Raw genomic sequence first — 24,009 nt, forward strand, 5'->3', positions numbered from 1 at the left:
TTATTACTCTTGAGTTTTTCGGGCACACTGGACACAGAGCTGGACCGCTCCCCCAAGAGGTTTCTAATGAATACTAAATGAACAAAAGGTCTTCTCAGTTCTTATTTCTCCATACCAGCAAAAAATTTTTTTCCTAAGTCGGGTGCAGACTAGAAAATCCCTGATGGGCCTCCCAAGTGGGGTGCACCTAAAACTCCTAATCTCTGCAAAGAGCAGTGGTGACCTTAGAGAAGCAAGATGCTGAGTGCTAACCATGAGCCCCGTGTCCAGCAAGGAAGAGGTAAAGTGCAGGGTGTAGGGGGGTGACGGCACTGTTCCGACCACAGGCAGAATCCAGAATCCAGTAGGACTAGTGAGCAGGAGCTCAGGGAGAGTGCATTCCACCTCCTGACAGAGATGGGTTTTTCTCACATGCCCAGTAGCCACAATCCAAAGGAAGAAGTCGTCTTCAGGTGTCTGCCCTGAGACTGAAAAGGCACCTGAGAGGGCTCCTGAAGAGGGGGCATAGACTAGGAACACTGGTGCAAAAAATGAGCCTTGAGAGCAACAAGCCCCAGGACCAGTCAAGAGTCTGTTGAGCTCTCGCTTTCTTCGCCATTTCATCTAAGCCATCGCTTTGGCCAACCCTACTCCATCTTACACATACTTACCTCCTCTCGTTGGCTCGTGAACTTCGCTGTCTTCTATGCCACCACCTTCAGTTCCCTTGCTTTTCGCCTGCCTAGACCTGATCCCATCCGCAGTGGATCCAGACCTAAAAGCCATCAAGTATGAGTTCTTGCATCCAGGTATGGTGGCACAAGCCTGTAATTCCAGCACTCAAGAGACTGAGGCAGGAGGATCTTGAGTTCTGAGGCCAGCCTGGGCTACATGCAAGATTTGGTCTCACAGAAAAACCAAGAAACCGTAAAGTTCTTGCGATCCAAGACAGAGTTCCAGACTGGACTTCTCAGTGTGGGTCTCTTCTTGCTTCGTGCACATTGTTCCTTGGTAGCAGTGCAGAACACCCGAAGAGCTGCAGCGCCTCAGAAAATGGAACTGTTAGCAAAGGGTGTCTACATCCCGAGTCTTGGCTCTCCGGGCTGAGTGCTTAAGGTGGGGACCACTATAGAGGGCATGGGCCCCAAAGCAGCACGGCTTGGATTTACTGACTTCCTTTCCTCCTCTGCCTTCATGGTCCTGGGAACCAAGCACTTTTCCATTTCTGAACCCAGTGCCAGGAAATAGCTCAAAGAAGCGATATGAGTCAGGCTGGGCAGCTTAGTGCAGGAGCCTGGCTCATTGTTCTCCCCCAGCCTGGCACCTGGCTCCCTAGAGTGTGTCTCCACTATGCTATTTTTCAGAAGAATATGAGGAACAGTATTCGGAGGCCAGACTTCTGGGGCAGACCTTCCGCTCTTCTGATGAGGCCCCTGAGCCTACTGCCAGCCAAAGGCCCCAGTCTACCAAGCGTCTGGAGTTTGTATTGATGGTGAGTTGTCTCTTCCCCAACCTGGGAGAGCCAGCGTGCACCCACCGGCAGGGCATCTTGAACTGCTTATGTGATCCCCTGGAAGCTATTGTTCATCACTGCTCACAAGCAGGGCTACCGCGAGGTCCCCCTGGGAAGGGCCCCGCACAGCAGGTGCCTAGCCAGGCACCCTGTACAGTGCTTTCCTGCCTTCAAGAGGACGCCTCCAACCACTCTGCCTAAGCAGTCATCCTATGGGCACCAGCTCCTTCAGTCAGAAGTGCACCTTTCCATCACACCCTCTCTCCCAACAGCCTGCAAAACGGCAGCTGAGCGAGGATGAGACCACGACCCAGGGTGTGAGGGCCCCCGAGGCCTGCCTGAGCCTGCCTACAGCCGACAAGCAAACTGCCTGGAATGGCCCCTTCCCTCTACCTATCCTAAAGGAGAAGCGCTGGCTTCAACCCTGCTCCACGCAGTCCGACCTTGTGCCCATCAACATCTCTGGTAGAGTTGCTTAGCACCGCCTGTTTGTTTCCCTCATGCCAAAGGCCCATCCTCTCCGAATGCTTTGGGTACTGGGGAGGGAGGGCCACTCTATCTGCATTGTCCAGGTCATGGCTCCCCCGGGAGTGGAGGGGACTTCGGGAGCCAGCCGGAGGGGGCGATGGCTCCTCTTCCCTCACTCCCTATCTGCAGTCACTGTAACTGATACCATGGAATAGCGAACAAAAAGTTTCTTTGCAGAATGTGCCAAAAGCTTGATGAACGTGGGTTTTCTGAGTTTAAGTGAAAACAAAGTTTGAGAATTTTGTTTGTTTCAGGTAAAGATAATGTTAGAAACCCAAAGTTCTGGGTTTGGAATATACAAATAACAGCCAGAAGGAGGTGAGAATCTGAGCACATGTGGAAGGGCACAGAAAGGGCACACAGGGAAAAGAGAAAGAGCCACAGGAGGCCCAGGATGACCTTGAGTGGAGTGGTGGGGGGATACTTGCTCTGACAGAAGCGACTTAAGGGGGCGGGAGGGGGAAAGAGTAGACCGGTTCACAGTTCAAGGTCCAGCTCGTCAAAGGCGGCAGGAACTTGGAAGCAGCAAGTCTCATTGTCTCCGCAGACAAGAAGCAGAAGACAGTTGCTCAGTTCCCTTTCTCCGTCTCTAGGGTCCAGGATCCCCTGTCCGAGGAATGGTGCCATCCACAGTTAAAGCTGGGTCTCCTCATATCAGTTAATGCAGTTAATCCCCACACTCATGCCCAGAGGCACATCTCCTGGGTGATTCTAGGTTCTGTCAAGTTGACAGCACAATCATAGTCTCCGGGTTGGGGTGGTGTGGCATTTCTGCTTCCCACTCCAGTGGCTGGAAAGGAACAGGGCCAGTCCTATCAGGAACCCCTGTAGGGCCCTGATGGAAGCAAGACCTCAGTAATCTGAAGGGACCGGAGCAGGCCTTGACTAGCATGGGACCTGCTGTGGTGGAAAAGGTCGGTGAGAGCAGTGAGGGTAGCTCTGTCTCGCGTGACCATGCTCCCCGGATCTGGGTTCATTCACAGCCCCTAGAGTCATCTTGAGGAAGAGAAGCAGGAAGTAGAGCTCATTTGCCAAGGGAGGGAAAACTGTGCTGAGAGATTCGCAAAACAACACTGATGTGCTCTGTCTAAATGTCTGGCTTACTTTCAGGCTGCTCTTTTTTTTTGTTGTTGTTTTGTTTTGTTTTTCGAGACAGGGTTTCTCTGTGGTTTTGGAGCCTGTCCTGGAACTAGCTCTTGTAGACCAGGCTGGTCTTGAACTCACAGAGATCCGCCTGCCTCTGCCTCCCGAGTGCTGGGATTAAAGGCGTGCGCCACCACCGCCCGGCTTTTCAGGCTGCTCTTGACTCTGTCCTGTGGAACCATTTGCTGGGATGGGGCTGCAGTGAGTGGTGACTGGTGGAGGACGGGTCCTGCTTAACCAGCCACTAAGCTAGAGACAGGGCGGGGGAAGTGCCTGTTTAGCCCCATGGACTAACCCTGACTTTGCCTCCAACAGATTCCCAGAACTAAAAGCTGACCCAGCACCTTAAGAGAATTAGACAGGGTACAGTCAACACCAACTGCCAGTTTTGGTAATGTGGCCAGGTAGCTGTAGGTCAGACTATCCGGCTGCTTCCTAAATGTTGGGATCAGTAGGAGCGCTTCTTAGAGATGCCGTTTTCACCTGGTCCCTGTGAAGTCAATCTGGGCATGATGGCACAAATCTGTAATCGCGGCACTCTGGAGGCAGAGGCAGGGTGATGAGGGCAAGTCCAGCCTGGATAACCAAATAAGTCCTTGACTCACAAAAAACCATACCCAGGAGTACAGGGTGCATCTCAGTGGTCGAGTACTTGCCTTGAATATAAAAGGCTCCAGATTCTGTCCCCAGCACCACAGGAGAAACCCTGTGATCATAATCAAATAACGCCTAGCCCCCGCCCATCTCTCCACAAGCAGTGATGCTCACCCCTGGCTATGCATCTGAAAAACCACCCAAGGACTCCTAGGCAATGCTTCTACCTAGGCCCTCCTCCCGGAAAGTTGAATGTTCTGGAGTTCAGATTGTGGAGTTTCAAAGCTACCCAGTTTATTTCAGTGTGGGGCTGAAAAATAATGCCCAGTGCACCTAAGAAGTGCAAATGAGATGGGTGTGGCCTGTAAAACCAAGAGTGTGTGCCCAGCACCAAACTGGGGGGAGGGGAGGGATGCGGGAAGAAGTACCACCTTCCTGGATGCTGCTGTTCATGCTCATCGCTACTGCCGTCATCCTTTCTCTCTACCTCAGGCCAGTTTTCACTGTGCTTTAAACAGAAACCAGGATGCACCCAAGTGTCTTTATTTTGGCTACAGGGCAGCAGTTTGATAGACATGCAAGTTTTCGACACTCGTTGTTTAACACAGAGACAGCCGTGAACCCCAAGTCCACCCTGAGGCGGAGGCGAACCATTATTGGATTCTCTAACTTTTCTCAGCGAGAACCAGGTGACCCCAATACAGTTGATTCCCTCAAACCCTTTCCCCATCTCCCACTACTCCTGTCATGCAAGTGCCATTGAGGCAGTGGGGACCTGAAATAATTCTGGTTAGAGGGGCTTTGACTATCCTGAGAAAGCCAATGTGTGATTAATGTCAACCAGGGGCCCTTGGCAAAACCAGCAATTGAGTGTGGAGGGCAGGGATCTTGGGCTAATAAATCCACCACATCCTTGTTTTCCATTACAAATGTACTGTAAATTAGATATGAAGTACACACCTTTAATCCCAGCACTCAGTAGCAGAAGCCGGAAGATTGTCTCCAGTTTAAGACCAGCTTGGTCTCCATGAATTCTAGCCCAGCCAAAGACTACATAATGAGGTCTTATCTCAAAAAAAGTATGCCAAATTTATGCAAATAGAAGTGGGGAATCATCCCCCGAATTGTAATCTTGTATTGACCCAATACAGTCACTGTGGTAACTAAACATATCTGTGTAGACTGCCTGCCATGTGCCTGGGATATAGTCAATATTCAACAAATTCTGGCTATTATCAATTACCATGTCAGTAAGGTAGCAATAACAGTAATGTTAGAATAGCTGTGGATGTGAGAACACTTCTGGAGGTTGGAACATCTGAATGGTGTCACATCTGTGAGTTACCCTAAGTCTTTTATGTTCAAAGGCAAAAGGTGGCAGATGCCAGAAATCTAGCATTCTGGCAAAGTCCAGATTTACAGCTGGGGCTGTGAGCCACATGCTGCTGTGGGCTTTAGTCAGTTTAGGAATGTCTGCTCTCACCTCAGGCCTGACGACCCCTGAGATCTGCTGGTTCCGTGAACCCAGGGAGAAAGAAAGTATGGGAGAAAGCCGAGGTAGTCGCATGTGGCACTTGTACTCTAAAAGAAGTCGCCAAAGCTGGAAAGTCTTTGGCAGCCATCTGGCCAATCCAAGGGTACCCTGTGACTCACTGTGTGGCGATGGGCAAGATCCCAACTTCCCCCAGTATCCTCATCTGTGAAAAGGAAGAACCAAGGAATTCTGACAAAGCTGTTGGCAGTGCTGCTTGGCACAAAGCTGGTGTTCTGGTTATAAACAGCTGACGGGGGATCCCTTGCTGTAGCAGTAACATGTGTTTTCCATCTCCAGGGCACAGCACCAGCCCGGTAGGTAGCCTGGCCTCAGACATCAGGCCTGGCCACTCGGCTCCACAAGTTGTTCAGGGAAGAGTTGCTATTGGACAGGAAGCTCGGTTTCCAAGTCTCACCTCGCCAGGACTGAGACACTCATCGAGTGAGCCTGCAGACCCTCACCAGGCACGTGGTGGCCCAGACCCTCCTGGCACGGAGAGCATGGCAATGGTGTACAGTGTCCCCAGTTCTTGCAATGGACCAACAGAGTCAACGTTCTCTGCTTCCTGGAAGGGAGATGCTTTCACGTACATGACTCCAAGTGCCAGCAGCCAGGGCAATCAAGTCAGTGAAAATGGAAAAAATCCTTCCTCTGGGAATTCTTGGGTCTCTCTGAACACACTCCCACCTCTGGTCCCTAAAGAGGCGGCTACCCTCTTTGTCACCCGTGATAACCCAGCAGGATGCACTGGGCTACCCAGCTACTCTGAGCACCCCACTCAACGAAGGCAAATACCAGAAAGACCTCCCAAGATTGGCCTCCTGGCCCGTGGTACCTCAAGACTGGAAACAGGCCCAGGCGGAACTAACAGATTCCGGGAGCGGTCACTCTCTGTGCCCACGGACTCAGGTGTCACCTCAGTGGACTATGGTGAAGAGCAGAAGGCTGGTGAGGCCTGCATCCTGCCTTATGCCAGTGCAAACTCTGAAGGCAGTAACAGTACCGACAACATTGCAGCCCTCAGCACTGAGCAAGAGGCGCGGCACAGGAGGCAAAGATCCAAAAGTATTTCACTCAAGAAGGCCAAAAAGAAGCCCTCTCCACCTATGAGAAGCGTCTCACTAGTCAAAGATGAGCCAGTCCTCCCACCAGAAGGTGAATTGGCACTGCCCAAGGACCAGAGACCCAGGAGCCTTTGCCTCTCCTTGGAACACCAAGGGCACCATTCATCTCACCCAGATCCTCAAGGTCATCCATCTGGGCCAACTCTCAAAGATCCAGAAGGTTCACAGTTCTCTCACCACTGGTATCTTACTGACTGGAAGTCTGGTGACACCTACCAATCCTTGTCCAGCTCCAGCACAGCCACTGGCACCACAGTCATTGAGTGCACTCAAGTTCAGGGAAGCTCGGAGTCTCTGGCCTCCCCTTCCACCTCCAGAGCAACAACACCCTCCCAGCTCTCTATTGAGGTGGAAGCCAGGGAAGTAGCCTCTCCTGGAAGGCCCACTGGACTGATGTCCCCTTCCAGTGGCTACTCGAGCCAGTCAGAGACACCCACACCCACTGTCTCCATGTCCTTGACCCTGGGCCACTTACCGCCTCCAAGCACCAGTGTCCGAGTACGTCCGGTGGTACCAGAAAGGAAGTCATCACTGCCCCCGATGTCACCAATGGAAAAAATCTGCAAGTCACGGTTATCATTTGACCTACCATTGACCTCTTCAACCACCCTGGATCTGTCGGGGATGAGTATCTCCATCCGCAGCAAGACCAAGGTGAGCCGCCATCACTCTGATACCAATTTTGGAGCCAAACTGGCACAGAAAACTAGTCCAAACCAGCCAATCATGCCCATGGTTACTCAGTCTGACCTCCGTTCTGTTCGCCTGAGGTCAGTCAGCAAGTCTGAGCCAGAAGATGACATTGAGAGCCCAGATTACACCGAGGAACATGGAGCAGAAGAAGTCTTCACCTTGCCAGAGAGAAAAGTGAAACCTCCCATAGCTGAGAAACCGCCACTGGCCCGAAGGCCTCCAAGCTTGGGTCACAGGCCACCCTCGCTCCCTGGGGAGTATCCGATAACTTCTCCTACTATGACTATGACACCCAAGAGCTCCGTTCCACACGTGAAGCAGCTCCCCCAAGACAGCTACACAGTGTTGCGGAAACCAAAGTCACCTAGCTTCCCCAGTGGCAGGAGCCCTGGGGAGTCTACAGCGCCCTCCACCCTTGTCTTCACACCTCTTGCCAGTTCCTCTGGTGCTTTCTTCTCAGGAACACAGCAACCTCCCCAGGCCAGTGTAGAAGATGGGGGCCCCAAGGTGAGAGCCCTGCCAGAAAGAATCAGCCTCCAGAGCCAGGAAGAAGCTGAGAAAAAGATGAGCAAGATTCCACCTCCTGTACCAAAAAAGCCCAGTGTGCTCTACCTGCCTCTCACCCCCCCTGTAGCTCAAATGGATGCCTGTATGGCCGAGCCAAGGCTGCCTTTCAGCCCCATCATCACCTTGGAGGAAGATACCAAGTGTCCCTCCACTGAGGAGGACCCGAAGTCACCTGGTAAAAGGATGACTTCTGCTCTTCCTGTTGACGGTGAAAAGGAGGCCATCTCTCCAGGTTAGTAAACTGTCTTGGCTTTGCCCTTCAGTTGCAGGAGGGATGAGGGTGAAGCTGGAGTTAACCCTGGAAAGACAGAGCAATTGCCCCAGCATGACCAAAGCTGTAGGGAGTGCATCTAGAGGGCGTGAGTTAACTCTGTAAAGGAACTTCCAGTTGGCCTTACTGTCCAGGAGATCAGGACTGACCCAGGACAGATCCCCAAGGCTAAGTCTAGACAATCTACCCTTGGCACAGGCACCACGATAACAAATCAAACAAAGCCTTAGCACACTGGGACTTCCTGACCACATCTGGCCGGTCAGGCGTGCAGCCCTTGCCCTGGGACTCCCACTCAGTCGACAATAGTTTTCATTAGTCAGACTAAATTTAGACTAACGCTTGGGACTCAGTATCCCGGAAGTCCACATCCAAGAGTTCTGGAAGGCTCGTGGGACTCTGAAATGATGACCTGCACACTTTCCCAGTGTTTTCCACAGGAAAGGGCACAGTCTTCCTTGGAAGGTTTGATTCTAACTCTTCCTGGACCCATAAGAGTAGGCTAGTTAATGATTCTTCACTTAGGTTGGTGTTGTTTCTGTGGATTTTTGTTTTAATTGTAAGATACACACAACACTTATATTTTAACCACTTCCCTATGTGGCCGGCGGTGGGTGGGGCACAGGTTGTGTTGAGTGTCTTTGGCTCTCAACCTTTACCCTGTCTTTTGAGACAGGGTCTCTACAGGAATCAGAGCTTTTTTATTGGCTAGACTGGCTGGCCAGCAAGCCCTGGGCATCCACCTGTCTCCATCCCCCCAGATCTGGATTATTAGGGTTATAGGCATACACAAGAGTGTGGGTACCAGGGATCCGAACACAGGTCTTCATGCTTGTATGGAAGGTGCTTTACCAACCGAACTACCTTCCTGGCAGCAACTCCTTTTTTGAGACAGAATTTCACTGTGTTACCTAGGTTGGCCTGAAAGTCAATATTCTCCTGTCTCAGCACTTCACCCCCAAATGTTGGAATTGTAAATATGTGCCGCCATCCTGGGCTTAATTTTAGCCATCTTGAGCCATGCAGTTCGTTAGTGTTTAAGAACATTCATGTTGAGAGACCCATCTCTAGAATGTCTTTTATCTTAGGAAAATGAAAGTCTATACCCTTGAAACAACTTCTCCTTTCCTCTCCCTTTCCTCCTCGCCTGCTAACCACAGGTTTATGACTCTGACTGTTCTGGATGCCGAGTGGAGTGCATAGATTTGTTGTCTTTTTTATGACTTGTTTATTTTTATTAATATCCTCAAGGCTCAACTCCATCTCGCATCATTTTTGAACCTTTAATGTTAAACATTACAATCTCATGACCTTCTTTAAACTGGTTTAGACTTTCAGCATAAGTTAGTCACTGTGACGAAAGCAAGTGAGCATGTCAAAGCCACAGGTTATTTCCAAATATGCTTCCTCCAACTCCACAGGCTCCCTCCGATTCAAGCAAGTCTCATCCCCCACTGGGCGAGGATAATTGCTTTACCCTTCTCTCATTATCTTGAGTTTTTAATTATGTATTTATAACAAGGGGGCTGGGGATATAGCTCAGTGCCAAAAGAGCTTATCTAGTGTGTTCCATCCCCAGCACTGGTTTTTTTTTTTTTTTAATAAATAAGAAAACGAGCATGCTCAGATGACCTGTATTAACGAAAAGCAAGCATGAGAACAGGGATTTTTGGCTAGTCTTCACCATGGGGGCATTGAAAGGCCTGGGGGGTAAATCATTAACCTTCTGAACTTCTTGTTCCTCCTAGCAAAATGGAGATATCAAAAGGCTCTGTCCTGCTGTCTAGCTAGAGTTGCTTTGAACATTGAGGGGAATGACAAGAGAGCATGTGCCCTGTCCTAACTCTCAAGGCCAAAGTCATGCCTTTTGGTTCTTATACCTAGGGAGGACTGTGGAACCAAGTGCCGAAGAGAAAAGTTTAATCAGTGATAAGACAGCCGAATGGATCTCGGAGGAGGACGATGACGTGTTTGTGGCTTCGCGCACGACTGAAGATTTATTTACTGTGATACACAGGTCAGGATCCTTTTCCTTCATTATAATTGCAATTGCTTTCCCCTTTTCTGCTTAAAGAAAAACTGCTGCCTCTGAGCAGCCACTGGAATTGCAACTGGAGATTCAGTTCAGTACCTACCTACGTATGTGAGCACAGTCTGGGGCCTCACATCTCAAATTCACTGATATCTTTGGTTGAAGCGGGGGAGGAGGGGAGGACCAGGTGCTGAGAGAGGCCCCTCGTCTCCTAGCAACTGCTTGGCCTATTGTGTCTCCATCTGCTGCCTCACAGCTCTATCTGCAGAGAGAGACATTTAACCCTTCACGGAACTTCTTGTACCACAGAATTCTGTCACGAGGTGATACAGAGCACCGGACAACATATGAGAGCAGGGACTCAGGCAGAGGGGGTACAGAGGTGGGCACTGGGGCATGAGGCAGGGGCTTGTAATGAGGTACCTGGATCCACGAGCCCAGTTACTGGAGCTGGAGCAGCAGCTCAAATCAGTTCCAAATCCCTGGCTGTCTTGATTCAGTCACTGAGCTCCTGGTCTTGACCCTATACGTTTGTTCTTGATCTCAGAACTGACAAGGACTGAACCTGTAGCAAAGGGCAAGTGACTCCAGTTGTGGCCATTGAAAAGCATGTGGGGAACAGAGGGACCCCCAAGGGGCCTGGGAGCGTGGGGCTGTCATATGCATGATCTTGAGCACATCCCTGGTTGTCAGTTCTTTAAAGCTTTGCTAGCTGTCTGCTCCCTGAATTCCCTGACTTCGCTCAGACCAGTCTTTCCTTCGTTTAGGTCCAAAAGAAAGCTCCTGGGCTGGAAAGAGCCTGGGGAGGGCTTCCCGGGCAGCAGACCCAGCTCCCACTCACCAGTGAAGAACACAGCTGATTCTCCCACCACTGAGTCTGCTGCTGCCACAGGGCCAAGTGGCAGTGCCTGCCTAGACGCTGGCAGAAATGATGATTTCAAGGCCCTACTCCAGAAGAAGGGAAGTAAGGCAACTCCCAGGACCCGCCCCTCAGCAGCCGAGCTGCTCAAGACCACGAACCCTCTGGCTCGAAGAATCATTGCACAGTTCTCAAAAGACTATGAACCCACTGACAGCCCCAGTACCTAAGCCCTGCTTCTTATTCACTAGGTCTGAGGAGAGCAGGGGGAAGATAGAGGGCTTCAGAAAGGAACCAACCGCAGGAATGACAAAACATTCTGTCTTTGACATTAACTCACACTCTGGACAGCAGAGAGGCCAACACAACACACCTGCGCTCCCCAGGCACTCTGATAGACCAGACCATCTGCACTTCCATGCTTACCATGGCTGAACATCAGTGTTCTTCTTAGATTCTCCCAGCACTGTGCCTCAAGAAGAGATCCTCAGATTTGAGAGCCCGTATGCCACCTTTTTCAATGTCCTGGCTGTTTTGTCCATTGGCTCCTGTCGCTGAGAGGCACGGTGGGAGAACAGATCGGGGACCTTCCAAACCAGGGCTGGGGACAGAGGCACCAATCTCACTGCTGATTATCTCCTCTCCTGGGGTGGCTTTGCCGGCCCTATGTGAAGACCCAGACAGACACCGAGGCCTCATCAACCCCAGACAGACACCGAGGCCTCCTCAACCCCAGACAGACACCGAGGCCTCCTCAAGCCCAGAGAGAGCTCTGCAGGAGGCGTGCACTAATTTCAGCATGGGGTTGATTGGGTGGCTTCTGTGGGGCAAACATGAGTGTGACTATCGAAAACTCCATGCCTTTTTCAGTTTGATTGTCTATGCGGAGATCAGGGTGATGAGTTTCAATAAACTTCTAGGATTTCCTCCCTCCCCCATTAGCTAGAAAAAATGGGACTGGGTGGCTTTGGCTGAACCAAGCTCTGCAAACGAACGGGACATTTGTTCACTCGCATCTAGCCAAGGTAACTCGCATGCGCGCCTTGAGGTCTTTCGAGTGTCTGTCAACGTGGGTAGCCAGGATCTGTGCCAAATTCATGCTGTAGACTCCAAGAACTCTCATTTCACTCGCATGTAACATTCATTACAGGAAGTAATTAGGCGAAGGACTGGCATCATCAGAGGCTCCAGGAGTAGAAAGGAAGTGTACCTTGCCCCACACCGTTCGATTCAGAGTGCGCTTTTTGTGGTTCTTTGGGTTTTGTGTCAAGGAAATCTGACTCTGTTTCAACGATCAAGAACGTGTAAACTGAAAAAGATCTACGTGAAATCAAAAAGACAGCCCATAATTCAAGAAGGCTACGTTTTGCCATTTAGGTACTGCTGTTTGGCCAACTTTCAGCTTGCCACAGCACGAGGGGGCGGAGGGAGCAGCTAGGATAAAGAAGATACTGAAAGAGTTCCAAAACAATCACAATTACCCCTTCCCTTCCAAAGCCAACAGGCACTGGCTGTTCTTGTCAACTTGACTTTGTAAGTAGAGCAAGAGCACCTGACCTCCATACACCTGCTTTCTGAGGGGCTGGGGACAGGCTGAGCAAAGCACCGAACAGAGAACCTGCTGGCCAGTGTTGGGAAGTTCTTTGTCTTCTGCCCCCAAAGGGCCCAAAGGAACTGAACTTGTAGTGTGCTTTGCAAAAACAAAAAAACAAAAATGGGCCCTGACTCATTGCCCGCACTCCCTGCCCTAAAAGATTCCTCGCTCAGTCTCCCGGAGGAAGCAGTAAGAAGTCCAGGGACAAGCATATCTCCATTTTGATACGTCACACTCCTCACCAATGAGAAGCAAACTGTTAGCTCTACTGCCCACACTCCAGCAAGGCAAAGTGGCTGCAAAACTACCCCCAGTACTGGGAGGACTCGGGTCTCTGGCGTAGAAGTCCTAGGCTGAGGGCCTTGCTGCGGTGGTTCTAGTTCCAATTGGTCTAATTCTAGACAAATGGAAAGAGCTCAAGCTCGCCAGCTCTCTTCCAGCTAGCTCTTCCCTCTCGGGTCTAGAAAGAAGCCACTTAAATAATCAACAGTTAGGGGAACTCTGAAAGCGCTTAAACCACTTAACATGAAGATCTTCTTTGCCAAGTTTCATGAATCAGGCGGGAATGCGGGAAATACACTTTGAAGCACCACACCTGGGAGATGGAGACAGGCAAACTTCTGTGAGTTTGAGGCCAGCCTCATCTACATAGGTAGTTCCAGGATGCCAAGGCTACATATTGAGACCCTGACTTCAGTCTTGGCCTTGGTTTATACATAAGTACCACACCTGACTTAACTCAGAATTCCAAAAGACAGAGGCGTTTTACTCTGTAGGGAAATGAAGGAGTGCCCTTGCTTCTGCCTATCAGGAGAAAACGTTCCCTGGGTCTGCTCCACAGAACCATTATGAATCAATCGTTGAATTCTAAAGTTTGAGCATATGAAACTGTATAGGGCTTGCTACTTTTGCTGATTTTTTTTTTTTGAAGTGTCTTGTTTGTTCCTTCTCATGGGTTTGGCCTCTCCCTTCACCTTGCTACCTCTGGAGGTCCCCCCCCCCAAAAGATTCTAAACTGAATGCTTAGACTGTTTGAGGTTGTTTCAGTGACCCGAACCCCTGCTCTCCTCCATACGACTCTGTATGCCTGGGATGTTTAAAACATTTCCTCATCACTATGACCCCCAGGAGCCCAACTAGCACAAGAGATTTGGGGCAGAGGCTTTACAGTCAGAGGAAACACTTTGGACTGGGAGTAGTCGTTCTGTCCTTCCAGGCTTGGCAGGGAGTAGACCTAGTCCTACACAAACAAGCAGATTGTTAAATAATAATAGTAACTAAAACAGTCATTGATTAGCACAGCACCAAGCATCTTTCTGAATACTTCACCTCTCTCCTGTCCCTATTATCATAAACATCATCTCTCTCCCCTGAGGACAATGTGTGCTGCCCAGGAGGCTGGATTGGGAGGGGGACCCCTTTCAGGAAAGTCTCAGGGAAGTTGCTGCCCCTGCTGCGACACACAGCACACGTAAAGAAAGAGAGGAAATGAAAGGGGGTTCAGGTGGTCAGCCTCTGCTTCGGGCTCTTCCTATCCCCTTGTTTTCCTCCAACTCCAGCCCTCAGTGGCAGGTGGCCCTGTTAGAAGAGCTTTGGTCCAGTCAAGGGTGGGGGGAGACCCCCCAGAGGCAGTTAATGTGTACCTATGTGCTTTGCATTTGGTGGCTATGTATTTGTGGTTCAAATGTGAGTGGCAGAGAGCATGTTGGTCTTAATACAAAGGCTGGCTTTGCTTGTGGATCCTCCCCGTTGCCTGTACTATTGGCCTGCCTGGGCTTCTCTCTCCCTCCTGGCTCCAGCTTGTCTTTCAGTCCTAACACCCAGGAACTGCACCGATGAGACCAGCAGCTCAACCACAAAGGAGTCAAGGCCACAGGCAGCCAGTTCATTCACAGTAGCCTCACGACCACAAGGTTGATCTGGAAAAAATGACCTTGAATGTACAAAGACGGGCAAATCTCCAAGGTTCCCCCAACAAGCATTCTGCCTGGCATCTACGTCATCAAGACAACAGAGATCCAGTTGTCGTCTCTGTGTACCTGTCACTCTGAGCAGATCTCCCCAGGCACCCGTCCCCCTCCTCACCTCCAAACCAGTCAGGAAAAAGACTCGGTACCACTCAGTGCTCTGTTGCTCACTACTTCCGCCCTCTGTGTTTGCCAAGTCTGTGGCACAATGGTGAGCTTTTCCTTTGCTATGATTTGCCAGGGCCAGGATTAGGGTGAGGCGATTGGGGAGACGCCCACTCTCAAGGCCCCCGCCAGTGCCTTACCCTTGCCACGGCCCTGTGATTTGCGCTCTGTAAAGTAGTATGAGTTGCTCTTTCTTCCTCTGAGTGTGGTTCTGATTTGGGGGCAGGTTTTGCGCCAAATGTTTTCTTGCTGTTTCTCCATTGGTTGCCAGCAGCCTTTGTATGCGTTAAAGAATCTTCAGTATTATCAGAAACATTTCAGCTGGCAAGTTAGCGCCCCGTTCAGGAGGAGCACAAGGGCCAGAGAACTTCAACAGGAAGTTGAGGTCTGCCCATGTGGCCTTCTGTCTGCTCTTTCTGCTCCCTTCTCCCTTGTAGTCCTTGTGGCCCAGCACCGATTCTCCTCAGTGCCTCCTACTTCGTTCTCCTCCTAAGAAAAACATGCTCTCAGGAAAGGGATGAATTCATTGACTCTGAGACTGGGAGGCTTCATGCTACCTTTTCCGAGGGTTGCTTGCATTTTAACAGGGGAACAGCCTTAAGCCAAAGGAATGAAGTCCTTGCAGAATGTTAGGCGTCACCTAGTTGTACAAGTTCTTTTTCACCGTGGAAAGACCAGACTCCCTGACAGCTGACTCCAGAAGAACCTCTGGTCTTCTCCTGGAATCATTGGAGTTAGTAGCCGCTGGTCAATTATCTAGATAACCCTGTGCTATTTTACTACCAAGGGATTCTGAGAAAAAGCTACTTACAAGCCTCTGAGAAGGCCTAGATCAAGCATTCATATTGTACATTAACATGTTTGTGTAAACAGTATTAATACTACTTACCACTTAGGTAAAAGACACAAAGATTTAAGAAGTTTGTGAAGTGTGTCCTGTTTGTGCAAGGTGACTCTGCCGAGTCCACTTCTTACTGCTATCAGTCGTCCAGTATCAGTGGTGGTTATTAAACTGGGTGGAGGCCTAGTTACTAAGCACAGGCCTCCACTACCCCTCCTGCCGTTCGTCTCTGTGGTGTGCTATGGCTCCAGCTTGGTGTGAGAATGAGACCTTTTCTAAAGCAGAGCCCCAGTCCCTAATGCCTTTGCATGTATTCAGCTCTAAGTGACCAAGATAGGAAGGATTTAAGAGGACAAGCGAGTAGGAAAGAGGTACAAAACAGTGCCTTTGTCATAAGTCAGCTGACAGTGTGATGACTTTCACGTGACTTGAAACAAGCAAGTCAACTATTTTAAAATACTTTGAAATCAGTTTGTAGAGGACTATGGTTGCGAGTGGTTTTTGAACACATGTTGGAGGCACTTTAATAATTTTAGCAAAAAAGAAATTTGCCTAATGAAGACTGTGTGAAATAAATATATACCTTTGTTTGGTAAAGGCCCAAATCTAGGCCACTGGTTCTCAAAGGATGGTCTTGGAATCACCAAGAGCAACGTATGAGAGAGAAGAAGGGGGAGAGACAGAGAGAGAGACAGAGAGAAACAGAGAGAGAGGGGTGTCACACCTTTAAGTCCTCTGAATCGCTAGAGCCACGCCTCTCTGCAACAGGTTACCCTTCTGACCGTTAGTTACAGTTAGCAGTCCAGTCTCTGGCAAAGAAGCGTGTCTAGCATCTTCTTGCTCCGCTACACATTTGTCTGGCGCTAAGAAAGTGCCAGATTGAATCAGGCCCATCTGGCCTGGTTTGGGATTTTAAAATAGTAGCAACAACAACAAAACCTCTGGTGGTGGTGGTGGTGGTGGTGATGGTTGCATTTGGTAGGACCAGTCCTTAAATGAACGTCCTCACTGCCGTGACTGTTCTCTAGGAGGGCTCTTGCAGAAATGGATTTGCTTCTGAGGCTCTGCCCGAAGGCTAAAGTGTGGCATTTGATAGTAGTGACCTCCCCCCTACAGGGAAACAAACACCTGAACCAGAACAACCAGTTAACCCCTCTCAGCCTCTTTGTAATGCTAAGCTTTATAGAAATTTATTCCGTATGTGGTCTTGAGATTTTCTATGTCCAGTTTTATAAAATGTTCTGCATGCAAATACAGCATTGTGGTCACGTCAAAGTCATTCCTCCTCCATGTGTGTGCTGGTGAAGAAATATCAACATGTATGTTCTGATGTTTCCTGATCAACTGTAAATTACATTTTCATTAATTTTTAAATGAGATATATTTACTCTGGCTAGCAGTTAAAATTTTATTCTTTTTATTATCTTTCATTGCTACTTTTTTCTACTGACTCCAAGGCTTACTTTGGGGGGGGATTTCTTATTTCTAGATTGTTGTATCTCTCTTATTTCTATATTTATCTATAATCACAGAGTGTAAGAGCTGAAAGGGACCAATCTCCCTCGTTTCATAGAGGAAATTAAGGCCCAGATGGGTCAAACGGCTTGCCGCAGGTCACACAATGAGTCTGAGGCAGGGCCCAGCCTCAATTCTAGGTTGCCTGCCTCTGGGATGAATGTTTTGTCATTTAAATCATTATATTTATGAAGGACCCATGACTGGCTTCTACTTGTCTGGCTCATTAATTTCCCAGGTATTTCAGTGAAAAAAATCTATATGCTTTAAAAGGAACGCTTGTTCTTCAGTTAATGAATCCAAAGAAAATCTGGTTTTTAGTTTAGAAAATCATTTCCCTCCATATTTGCTATCTGTGCCCTACTTTGTACAGTGGATGTTTCCCCTAAAATCTGTGTGTGGGGGGATTGATTTATATAGAGTAAATTTCATTTTTTAGTAGGAAAGCTTCCCTGTGTAAGGGAATCTTCTAGGGGCTTTTTTGGAGAAACAAAACTAAAGACTCCTCTTGTCGTTTGTTCCTTAAGGTCTTTAATTACTTATTAGTGTGATTTTTTTGTACTTGCTTTTATTTAAAGTAGGGCAAACCAGTGTTAGCTTTCCTAGAATCTACTAGAACCTTACCTTCCTAATCTTTTTGAGAAATCTTCAGACTGTTATATGCTTATGAGCTATTCAATTGTATTCTAGAAACTTCACCTGACCTGACATTTCGCCAATCCCTGGGCTCAAATTCCATCTCTATCTGATCAGATAAGAACAGAGTTCCCTAATCAGTACTTATGTCTACATATGGTCTCTTTTCCAGAACATTCTGTGCTCTTACTTTAGCCATCTCAGGCCTCTTTCCTAAATCACACATACCTCACTGTCCTGTGCACTTTTGAGCACTACACCTTGAGGGCCGGGCTAGTCATTCTGAGCAATATCTCCAGTTACTTCCATGTGCCCATTTCTCTTGGATCTCTTCCGGTTTCCCTTCCCAGACTCAAAGGCTTCTCTCACCAGAGACTGCTGGGATTTTCCCATCGTTTCAGGAAATCAATGAACTTCCCCTTCAAAGGGCCTGAGAGGAATTGTTTTTGTCTTTGTGGGTCATCTATGGTTTTTGTGGCAGATTCTTGTGGCTGATTGTTCATTCACTCGTTTTACACCCTTTGGAACATCTGAAAACCATTCTCAGCTCACAGGCCATGCGAGGCTGACCCCTGATTCACACTACCATTTTTTGACCGTCCCCATTGTGAAAAGTGGACGAGGGCTGGCATGATGGATTAGCACGTAAAGGTGTCTGCCACCAAGCAGACAATGGGATCTAAGTTTGAGTGGAACCCACGTAGTCAAAGGAGAGAACCCCTGCAAATTATCCTCCGACCTCTGTAAGCATGATATACACAGGCTCACACACACACACACACACACAAATAGATAAATGTAATACTAGAAGAAGGGTTTTGTTTTGTTTTGTTTTGTTTTTGTTTTTCGAGACAGGGCTTCCTCTGTAGCTTTGAAGCCTGTACTGGAACTAGCTCTTATAGACCAGGCTGGCCTTGAACTCACAGAGATCTGCCTGACTCTGCCTCCTGAGTGCTAGAAGCCACCACCGCCAGGCTTCTAAGAATGTTTTTTAGGTTGAGTCTTGTACCAGAGGCTGTCGCTCACTGCCTCACATACGCTGTACCATGAAACCAGTCTGCTCACATCAGGACACGAACAGGTGGGGGGGGGCTGCATGTTACAGTCTTTCTCTATGTCCCCCTGTCACTAATTATATTGATAGAGCACACCTTATTTCCTCCTATGGATCTAGCCCATTCATTGCGCCTCTATTTGCCCAAGGTTGGGGTAAGGTGGTAGGAACGTTTCCTTAGGTTTTTTGTCCTGTCCTTGCTCTCCCTGTCTTGGGCCACCTGGTCATATCCCACACTGCTGTCACCAGTTTAGGGTGCTGTCATTCAAAAGTCTGAGAGCATACACCCTAAGAGTCCAGTTCAGTTTACAATTTCCTGGAAAAACCACTAACTTCCTGGTTCCACAGGCTGGTTTTAAAACCCGGAATACACACATATCTCTGTCCTAATACGGTTGAGACCTAGCACTAAACAGCATGGAACCCCAGCAAGGAACCAATGGGGTACAGGAATTATCTGTGCCACAGTGTCTCCAGCCTCCTGAATCCCCATCGGCTAATGTGCTTCATTGCATCCCTCCAACCGATGGGCATCCAACACATCACATCCTGTTTCCTTCACTTCTCCGGCTACCCTGCTCTCATCCCGCTCTCTCACGCTTTCAGGAACTGGAGTTCAGATTCACAGTTCTCACACTTACCGTGTGTGAATTGGGGTGCACTGCGAAAGCGTGCACCTGTGTGCGTGTTTTCTGCACCTGGCTGTGAATCACAACTGAGCACATGCACCATATATACAGCGCTCTCACTGGTTCTCTGGTCCAGGACCAGATCTAATGAGACTGGTCAAGGAAGGAAATAGCGGGAGATCCTGAGGCATCTCTCTTCCTGTCCTCTGAGAGCTTCTTTGCATTGGCTTGGGCTGGCTCCTCTCGCATGGAGCCCTTTAAAGGACTCCTCTATGTCATTCCTGGGCACGCAGCATCCACAGAGCCAGGAAATTATTGCATGTGAACTCAGTTACTGGGACAGAAGCGTCATCTTTTCCAGCTCAACAGATGCACGTCTCTGGCCCTTTAGCTTGACTTCTGTCATTTGAGCCCAGGGATCCACTCATTTCCTGAAACCTAAATTTTCAAACATCAGACTCGAGTAATTTTCAGGGTTTCCTTTCTCAGAGTTCCCGTGAAGTGGTTCATTTCTGCCTTTTCTTTAGGGTTTGCAGAGTTAGGAAGGGAAGGAAAGGAGGGCTGTGCCTTGGACCCAGAAGCAGAGCAAGGACAAGGAACGACCTGTAGCGCAGCAGCCCCCGCAGAGTTGGGTCAGGTTAGTGCTGCAGTCCGTGCTCCCGGGTCCGCTGTGCCCTGAAGACAATTCCAGGTGGGAATGTGCAGAGTGATGGGCTACACTGAAAGGCAGGGCTAATGCCCACCCCCAGGGATGGGACTACGTCTTGGATTCCAACTCCAGGAGAAGCAGTAACTAGGAGAGATGGCAAACCTTGTCTTTGGAGAATTGCATCGCAAACTAGAAGGGAGTCCTCTGTGGGGTGATATTACAAAGGTGGTTTCTTGTGTTTCTTTTCCTTGGTTGTTTTGTTTTGTTTCTTTCAAGATTCCTTACTGGCTTGCTGCCAGCAATTGAACTGTGTTCTTTCTAGAGCTAGAGCTGTTTGTGTCTTCTTCGAATAAACTTTTTCTGTTAAAACCACCTTCTGCTTCCTCCCTTGCTTGTGCTGCACGGATCAAAGCCCCAATTCAGGAGCAGGTCCAGTTCATGCTTTGGTTTTACTCGCCACACAAATGGCACTGAACCAACCCGCTCGACCCGCTCACAGCATGTCAACTATGGAGACAAGTTTTGTGAAGCAGAATGTACTCAAGAAGCAGGAAAGGAGGGCAGATGTCCTCAGATGTCAAGGGGCCACTCATTGGACATCTGGCACAAGCAGGGAGTCAACAGAAGCAGCCCTTCAGTGCTGGAAAGGCCGTTATCATCATGCGCACACAGCTAAGGGATTAGCCATAGCAGAGCTGGTAGAGACTAAATGCTCGGCTCAGCTGCATGGCCTCCAAAATCAGGGTTTCTTGTTCGTTTTCTGCTTCCGATCAATCCCAGGGATTTACATAGGCTAGGCAAGGGCTCTACCACTAGGCTCGCGTTCCAGACCTAAAACAGTGATTGTTATGTTCTACTAAAGCCATAAGCTAGAAAGCTTACTCATGTCTTCCCTCAGTTTCATGAGGAGCTTGCATACACTGCAGTCAGTGCTCACAAACCCTGAGAACACCCAACAAACAGGTGACCCACAATATCTTCCAGAAGCAGGCCCAGATGGATCTACCTTAGGCCCTAAGGGTATCTGGGTGGGTGGTTCATGTTCTGAGACTTGCTCTGAAGGACGCAAGTCCAGACACTCACAGAGATGGCAAGAGCCATAGATGTGTACAGCACTGGGGATTGGGCCGCACTCCCCCTGCTTTGTTCTCTGGCTCAATAGGGCCGTGCAGCAAGGAAGACTGCAGTGACTAACCAAGAGCCAAATACCCAGACCACATGTGACCCAAGTCTGCTTCTCAAAGAATGTGGTCCCACCATGCAACTGTGTAGGAACAGCTATCTATGAGTCAAGTCCCACCTGAAATGAACATCAAAGCCAGACATGGTGGCACAGGCCTGGAGTCCCATCATTTGGGGGGCTGAGGTAGGAGGGTCCCAGGTTCAAGGCCAAGTTGCATAGAGAGACCTTGTCTCCAAACAGCAAAAAAAAAAAAAAAAAAAAAAAAAAAAAAAAAAAAAGGAATTTTTATTACCTGGCTTATCTTTCTTTTTTTTTCTTTTTCTTCTTTTGAGTTATGATCTCACTATGTAACTATGTAGCTGTGGCGGCTTGAAACATACTGGGTAGATGAAGCTGGCCTCAAATTCACAGAGATCCAACTACTTGCCTTTGCCCCCAAGTGCTGGGATAAATTTGTTCTTTGTCTTTGAAGGCTGCGGCCCTTGCAGCTCCACATCTCTGTCTTTTCCAGAGCCCAGTGTGAGCTTATGTCGCCTGATGCCACCAATTTGCTCTTCCTACAAGATACAACAGAACTACAAACCACTTACAAAGCCAACATGGCAAGGGAAGGGGTAGGGCTACCCTCGGCTTGAGGCTAGAAGGGCCAGAAAGATGGCTCTATGGGTAAAGGCCTGCCACCAAGCCTCATGGATGTGAATTTGATCCCTGGGACCCACATAGTGAAGGGAAAGAACGAACTTCCCCTTGCAAGTTGTCCCCTGACAGCTGTGTGTGCCCTGTAGCTTGTACACCCCAAGCATATGAACTGAGGCCTGTGCGGTTTGGGTCCTGGAGTCCTGACAAAGGTGTCAAGGGCCTGAGGAAAGGACTGAGACATAAAAACAAGTACACCGAGGCTAGAGCCGCACAGGATTCGGCTACCGGACTTTAAAGCAGACTTTAAAGCGTTTACTACACACAGCACAGGGGATGGGTTGCCTAGTCTTGGTAGGAAGTCTCTGCAGACAAACAGTTTCAGGAATGGCTGTCTGTGCCCATGTTGACATTACACAAACTTGACAAGAGTACTTGCCTAATATGTGCTAAACCCTGGGATTAATCTGAAGGAAAAAACAAACAAACAAGAAACCCTGATTTTGCCAGGCAGTGGTGGTGCATACCCTTTAATTCCAGCACTCAGGAGGCAAAGACAGGCGGATCTCTCTGAGTTCAAGGCCAGCCTGGTCTACAAGAGCTAGTTCCAGGACAGCCAGGGCAGTTAAACCCTGTCTCAAAAAACCAGGAAGGAAGGAAGGAAGGAAGGAAGGAAGGAGGGAGGGAGGGAGGGAGGGAGGGAGGGAGGGAGGGAGGGAGGGAGGAAGAGAGAGAGAGAGAGAGAGAGAGAGAGAGAGAGAGAGAAAGAAAGAAAGAAAGAAAGAAAGAAAGAAAGAAAGAAAGAAAGAAAGAAACCCTGATTTTGGAGGACTTCATTCTTTCAGGACTTTCTCTGCTCTTCACATATGTACAACACACACTAAATAAAATCTAATTTAAAATAAAAGCTTTATAGAATTGAGGTGATACAGACGAGGAGGCTGGCCTCATGACAGGTACTTCCTTAGTGGGACCTTGCAGTTCAGTTCAGCATCTGGCTTTTGCTGTGGCAGCCTCACAACTCCTGTGGCCACCGCACCAGGAGTTAGTGATGCTTTTAGGGATTCACCTTACTGAGCAATCTCACCGAAGGCAAGTCCTGGCAGAGTAATTAGGGAAGAGAAAGAATCCCTTGGGCACAGGGCATGTATGCACTTCCAGACTAAGTGGACTTACAAGCATTTCATTGGAGCCTTGCTTGCAGCTTCAGAGGGTGAGTGCAGGTCCATCATGGTGGGGAGCACGGCAGCAGGCAGGTAAGTGGGGCAGTGGAGCAGTAGTGGAGGGAGGGAGGGAGGGAGGGAGGGAGGGAGGGAGGGAGGGAGAGAAGGAGAAAGAGAAGAGAGAGAGAAAGAGATTATGAGACTATGCCTGGTGACTTTTTGAACCATCCAAGGCTGCCCCCCAGTGACACATCTTCTCCACAAGGCCACATTTAGTCTTTCCCAAAGAATCCACCGATGAAACCAAACATTCAAATACATTAGTCCGTGGGGGCCATTCTCATTCCAAGCACTGCAGAGGGGGATCCAGGTGACAGATTATACATTCATCACAGGCGTCTTTCTCCCCAGAATCGCACACATCACACAATAACCAATTCCTATTATCGGAGTCTCCTCTTCACAGATCTCATCCCGTTGACACTCCATGTCAGTTAAAGTTCATTTGATTATGTTTACAACTTTTTAAAGTTGTCATCGACTTCTCGGGACACACACATACCAGCAACCTTCACTGGACTTGGTATTTCCCACACCCCACTAATATCCACTAGGAAATCCTTGCCAAGGGAATGGCATGGAACACAAGCAGATGGCTAGTCTACCCATTATAGAGAGCCATGAGGAAAATAATGCTAGTATCTACCAAGCGCCCGGAATGCTCCGGGCCCCACTTGCCCCTCCATTGCCTTCTTTTACTCTTTCTTCAGCACTGGCGGGATGAGCTCCTACTTACACACCAGGCACAGCACTAGGTATCGTGTCCAGTGCCGACTCTATGCCCACTCTCATGGAGCTTGCCATCAGCTGGGCCGTCTCTGGGCCCAGAACCAACAAGCCCACATTCCCGTTATTGCAGAGCCACCATTCCAGCTCCGTGCTCCCGTGGTCACCTATCCTCTCCCAGCATTCATTCTGCAACGTTCTAAGCAAACATCCTGCTTCTTTTCATCAGTGCCCATTGGAACCTCAGTTCTGGCAACTGAGAGCTTCCCTCAATACCTTTCATGACTGCCTGCCTGGCAGGCTCCCGAGGAACCCACTCCTTTAGTAGGCCTTCCAGGGCATCCTGCCCTCCTG

The 24,009-nt window shown here is 49.0% G+C and overlaps 1 protein-coding gene across 4 annotated transcripts in view; it reads left to right on the forward strand.

The window, feature by feature from the left end:
- Nhsl2 (NHS like 2) overlaps positions 1-20,253 on the forward strand; it is a 91,832-nt gene extending 71,579 nt beyond the window's left edge. The window contains exons 1-6 of one of the 4 annotated variants that reach the window (XM_057758957.1): positions 1,372-1,471; positions 1,765-1,957; positions 4,315-4,446; positions 5,589-7,907; positions 9,831-9,963; positions 10,746-20,253. In XM_057758957.1, the coding sequence (XP_057614940.1) occupies positions 1,469-1,471; positions 1,765-1,957; positions 4,315-4,446; positions 5,589-7,907; positions 9,831-9,963; positions 10,746-11,067 (3,102 nt within the window). In that variant the 5' untranslated portion in view covers positions 1,372-1,468 and the 3' untranslated portion in view covers positions 11,068-20,253. Of the gene's footprint in view, positions 1-1,371; positions 1,472-1,679; positions 1,958-4,314; positions 4,447-5,588; positions 7,908-9,830; positions 9,964-10,745 lie in introns of those variants that run through there. The other 3 variants (XM_057758955.1, XM_057758958.1, XM_057758959.1) reach the window with 3 other exon arrangements.
- Positions 20,254-24,009: the final 3,756 nt, after the last annotated feature.

The sequence above is a fragment of the Chionomys nivalis genome, chromosome X (assembly GCF_950005125.1).
Source record: "Chionomys nivalis chromosome X, mChiNiv1.1, whole genome shotgun sequence".
Taxonomy (NCBI): Eukaryota; Metazoa; Chordata; class Mammalia; order Rodentia; family Cricetidae; genus Chionomys; species Chionomys nivalis.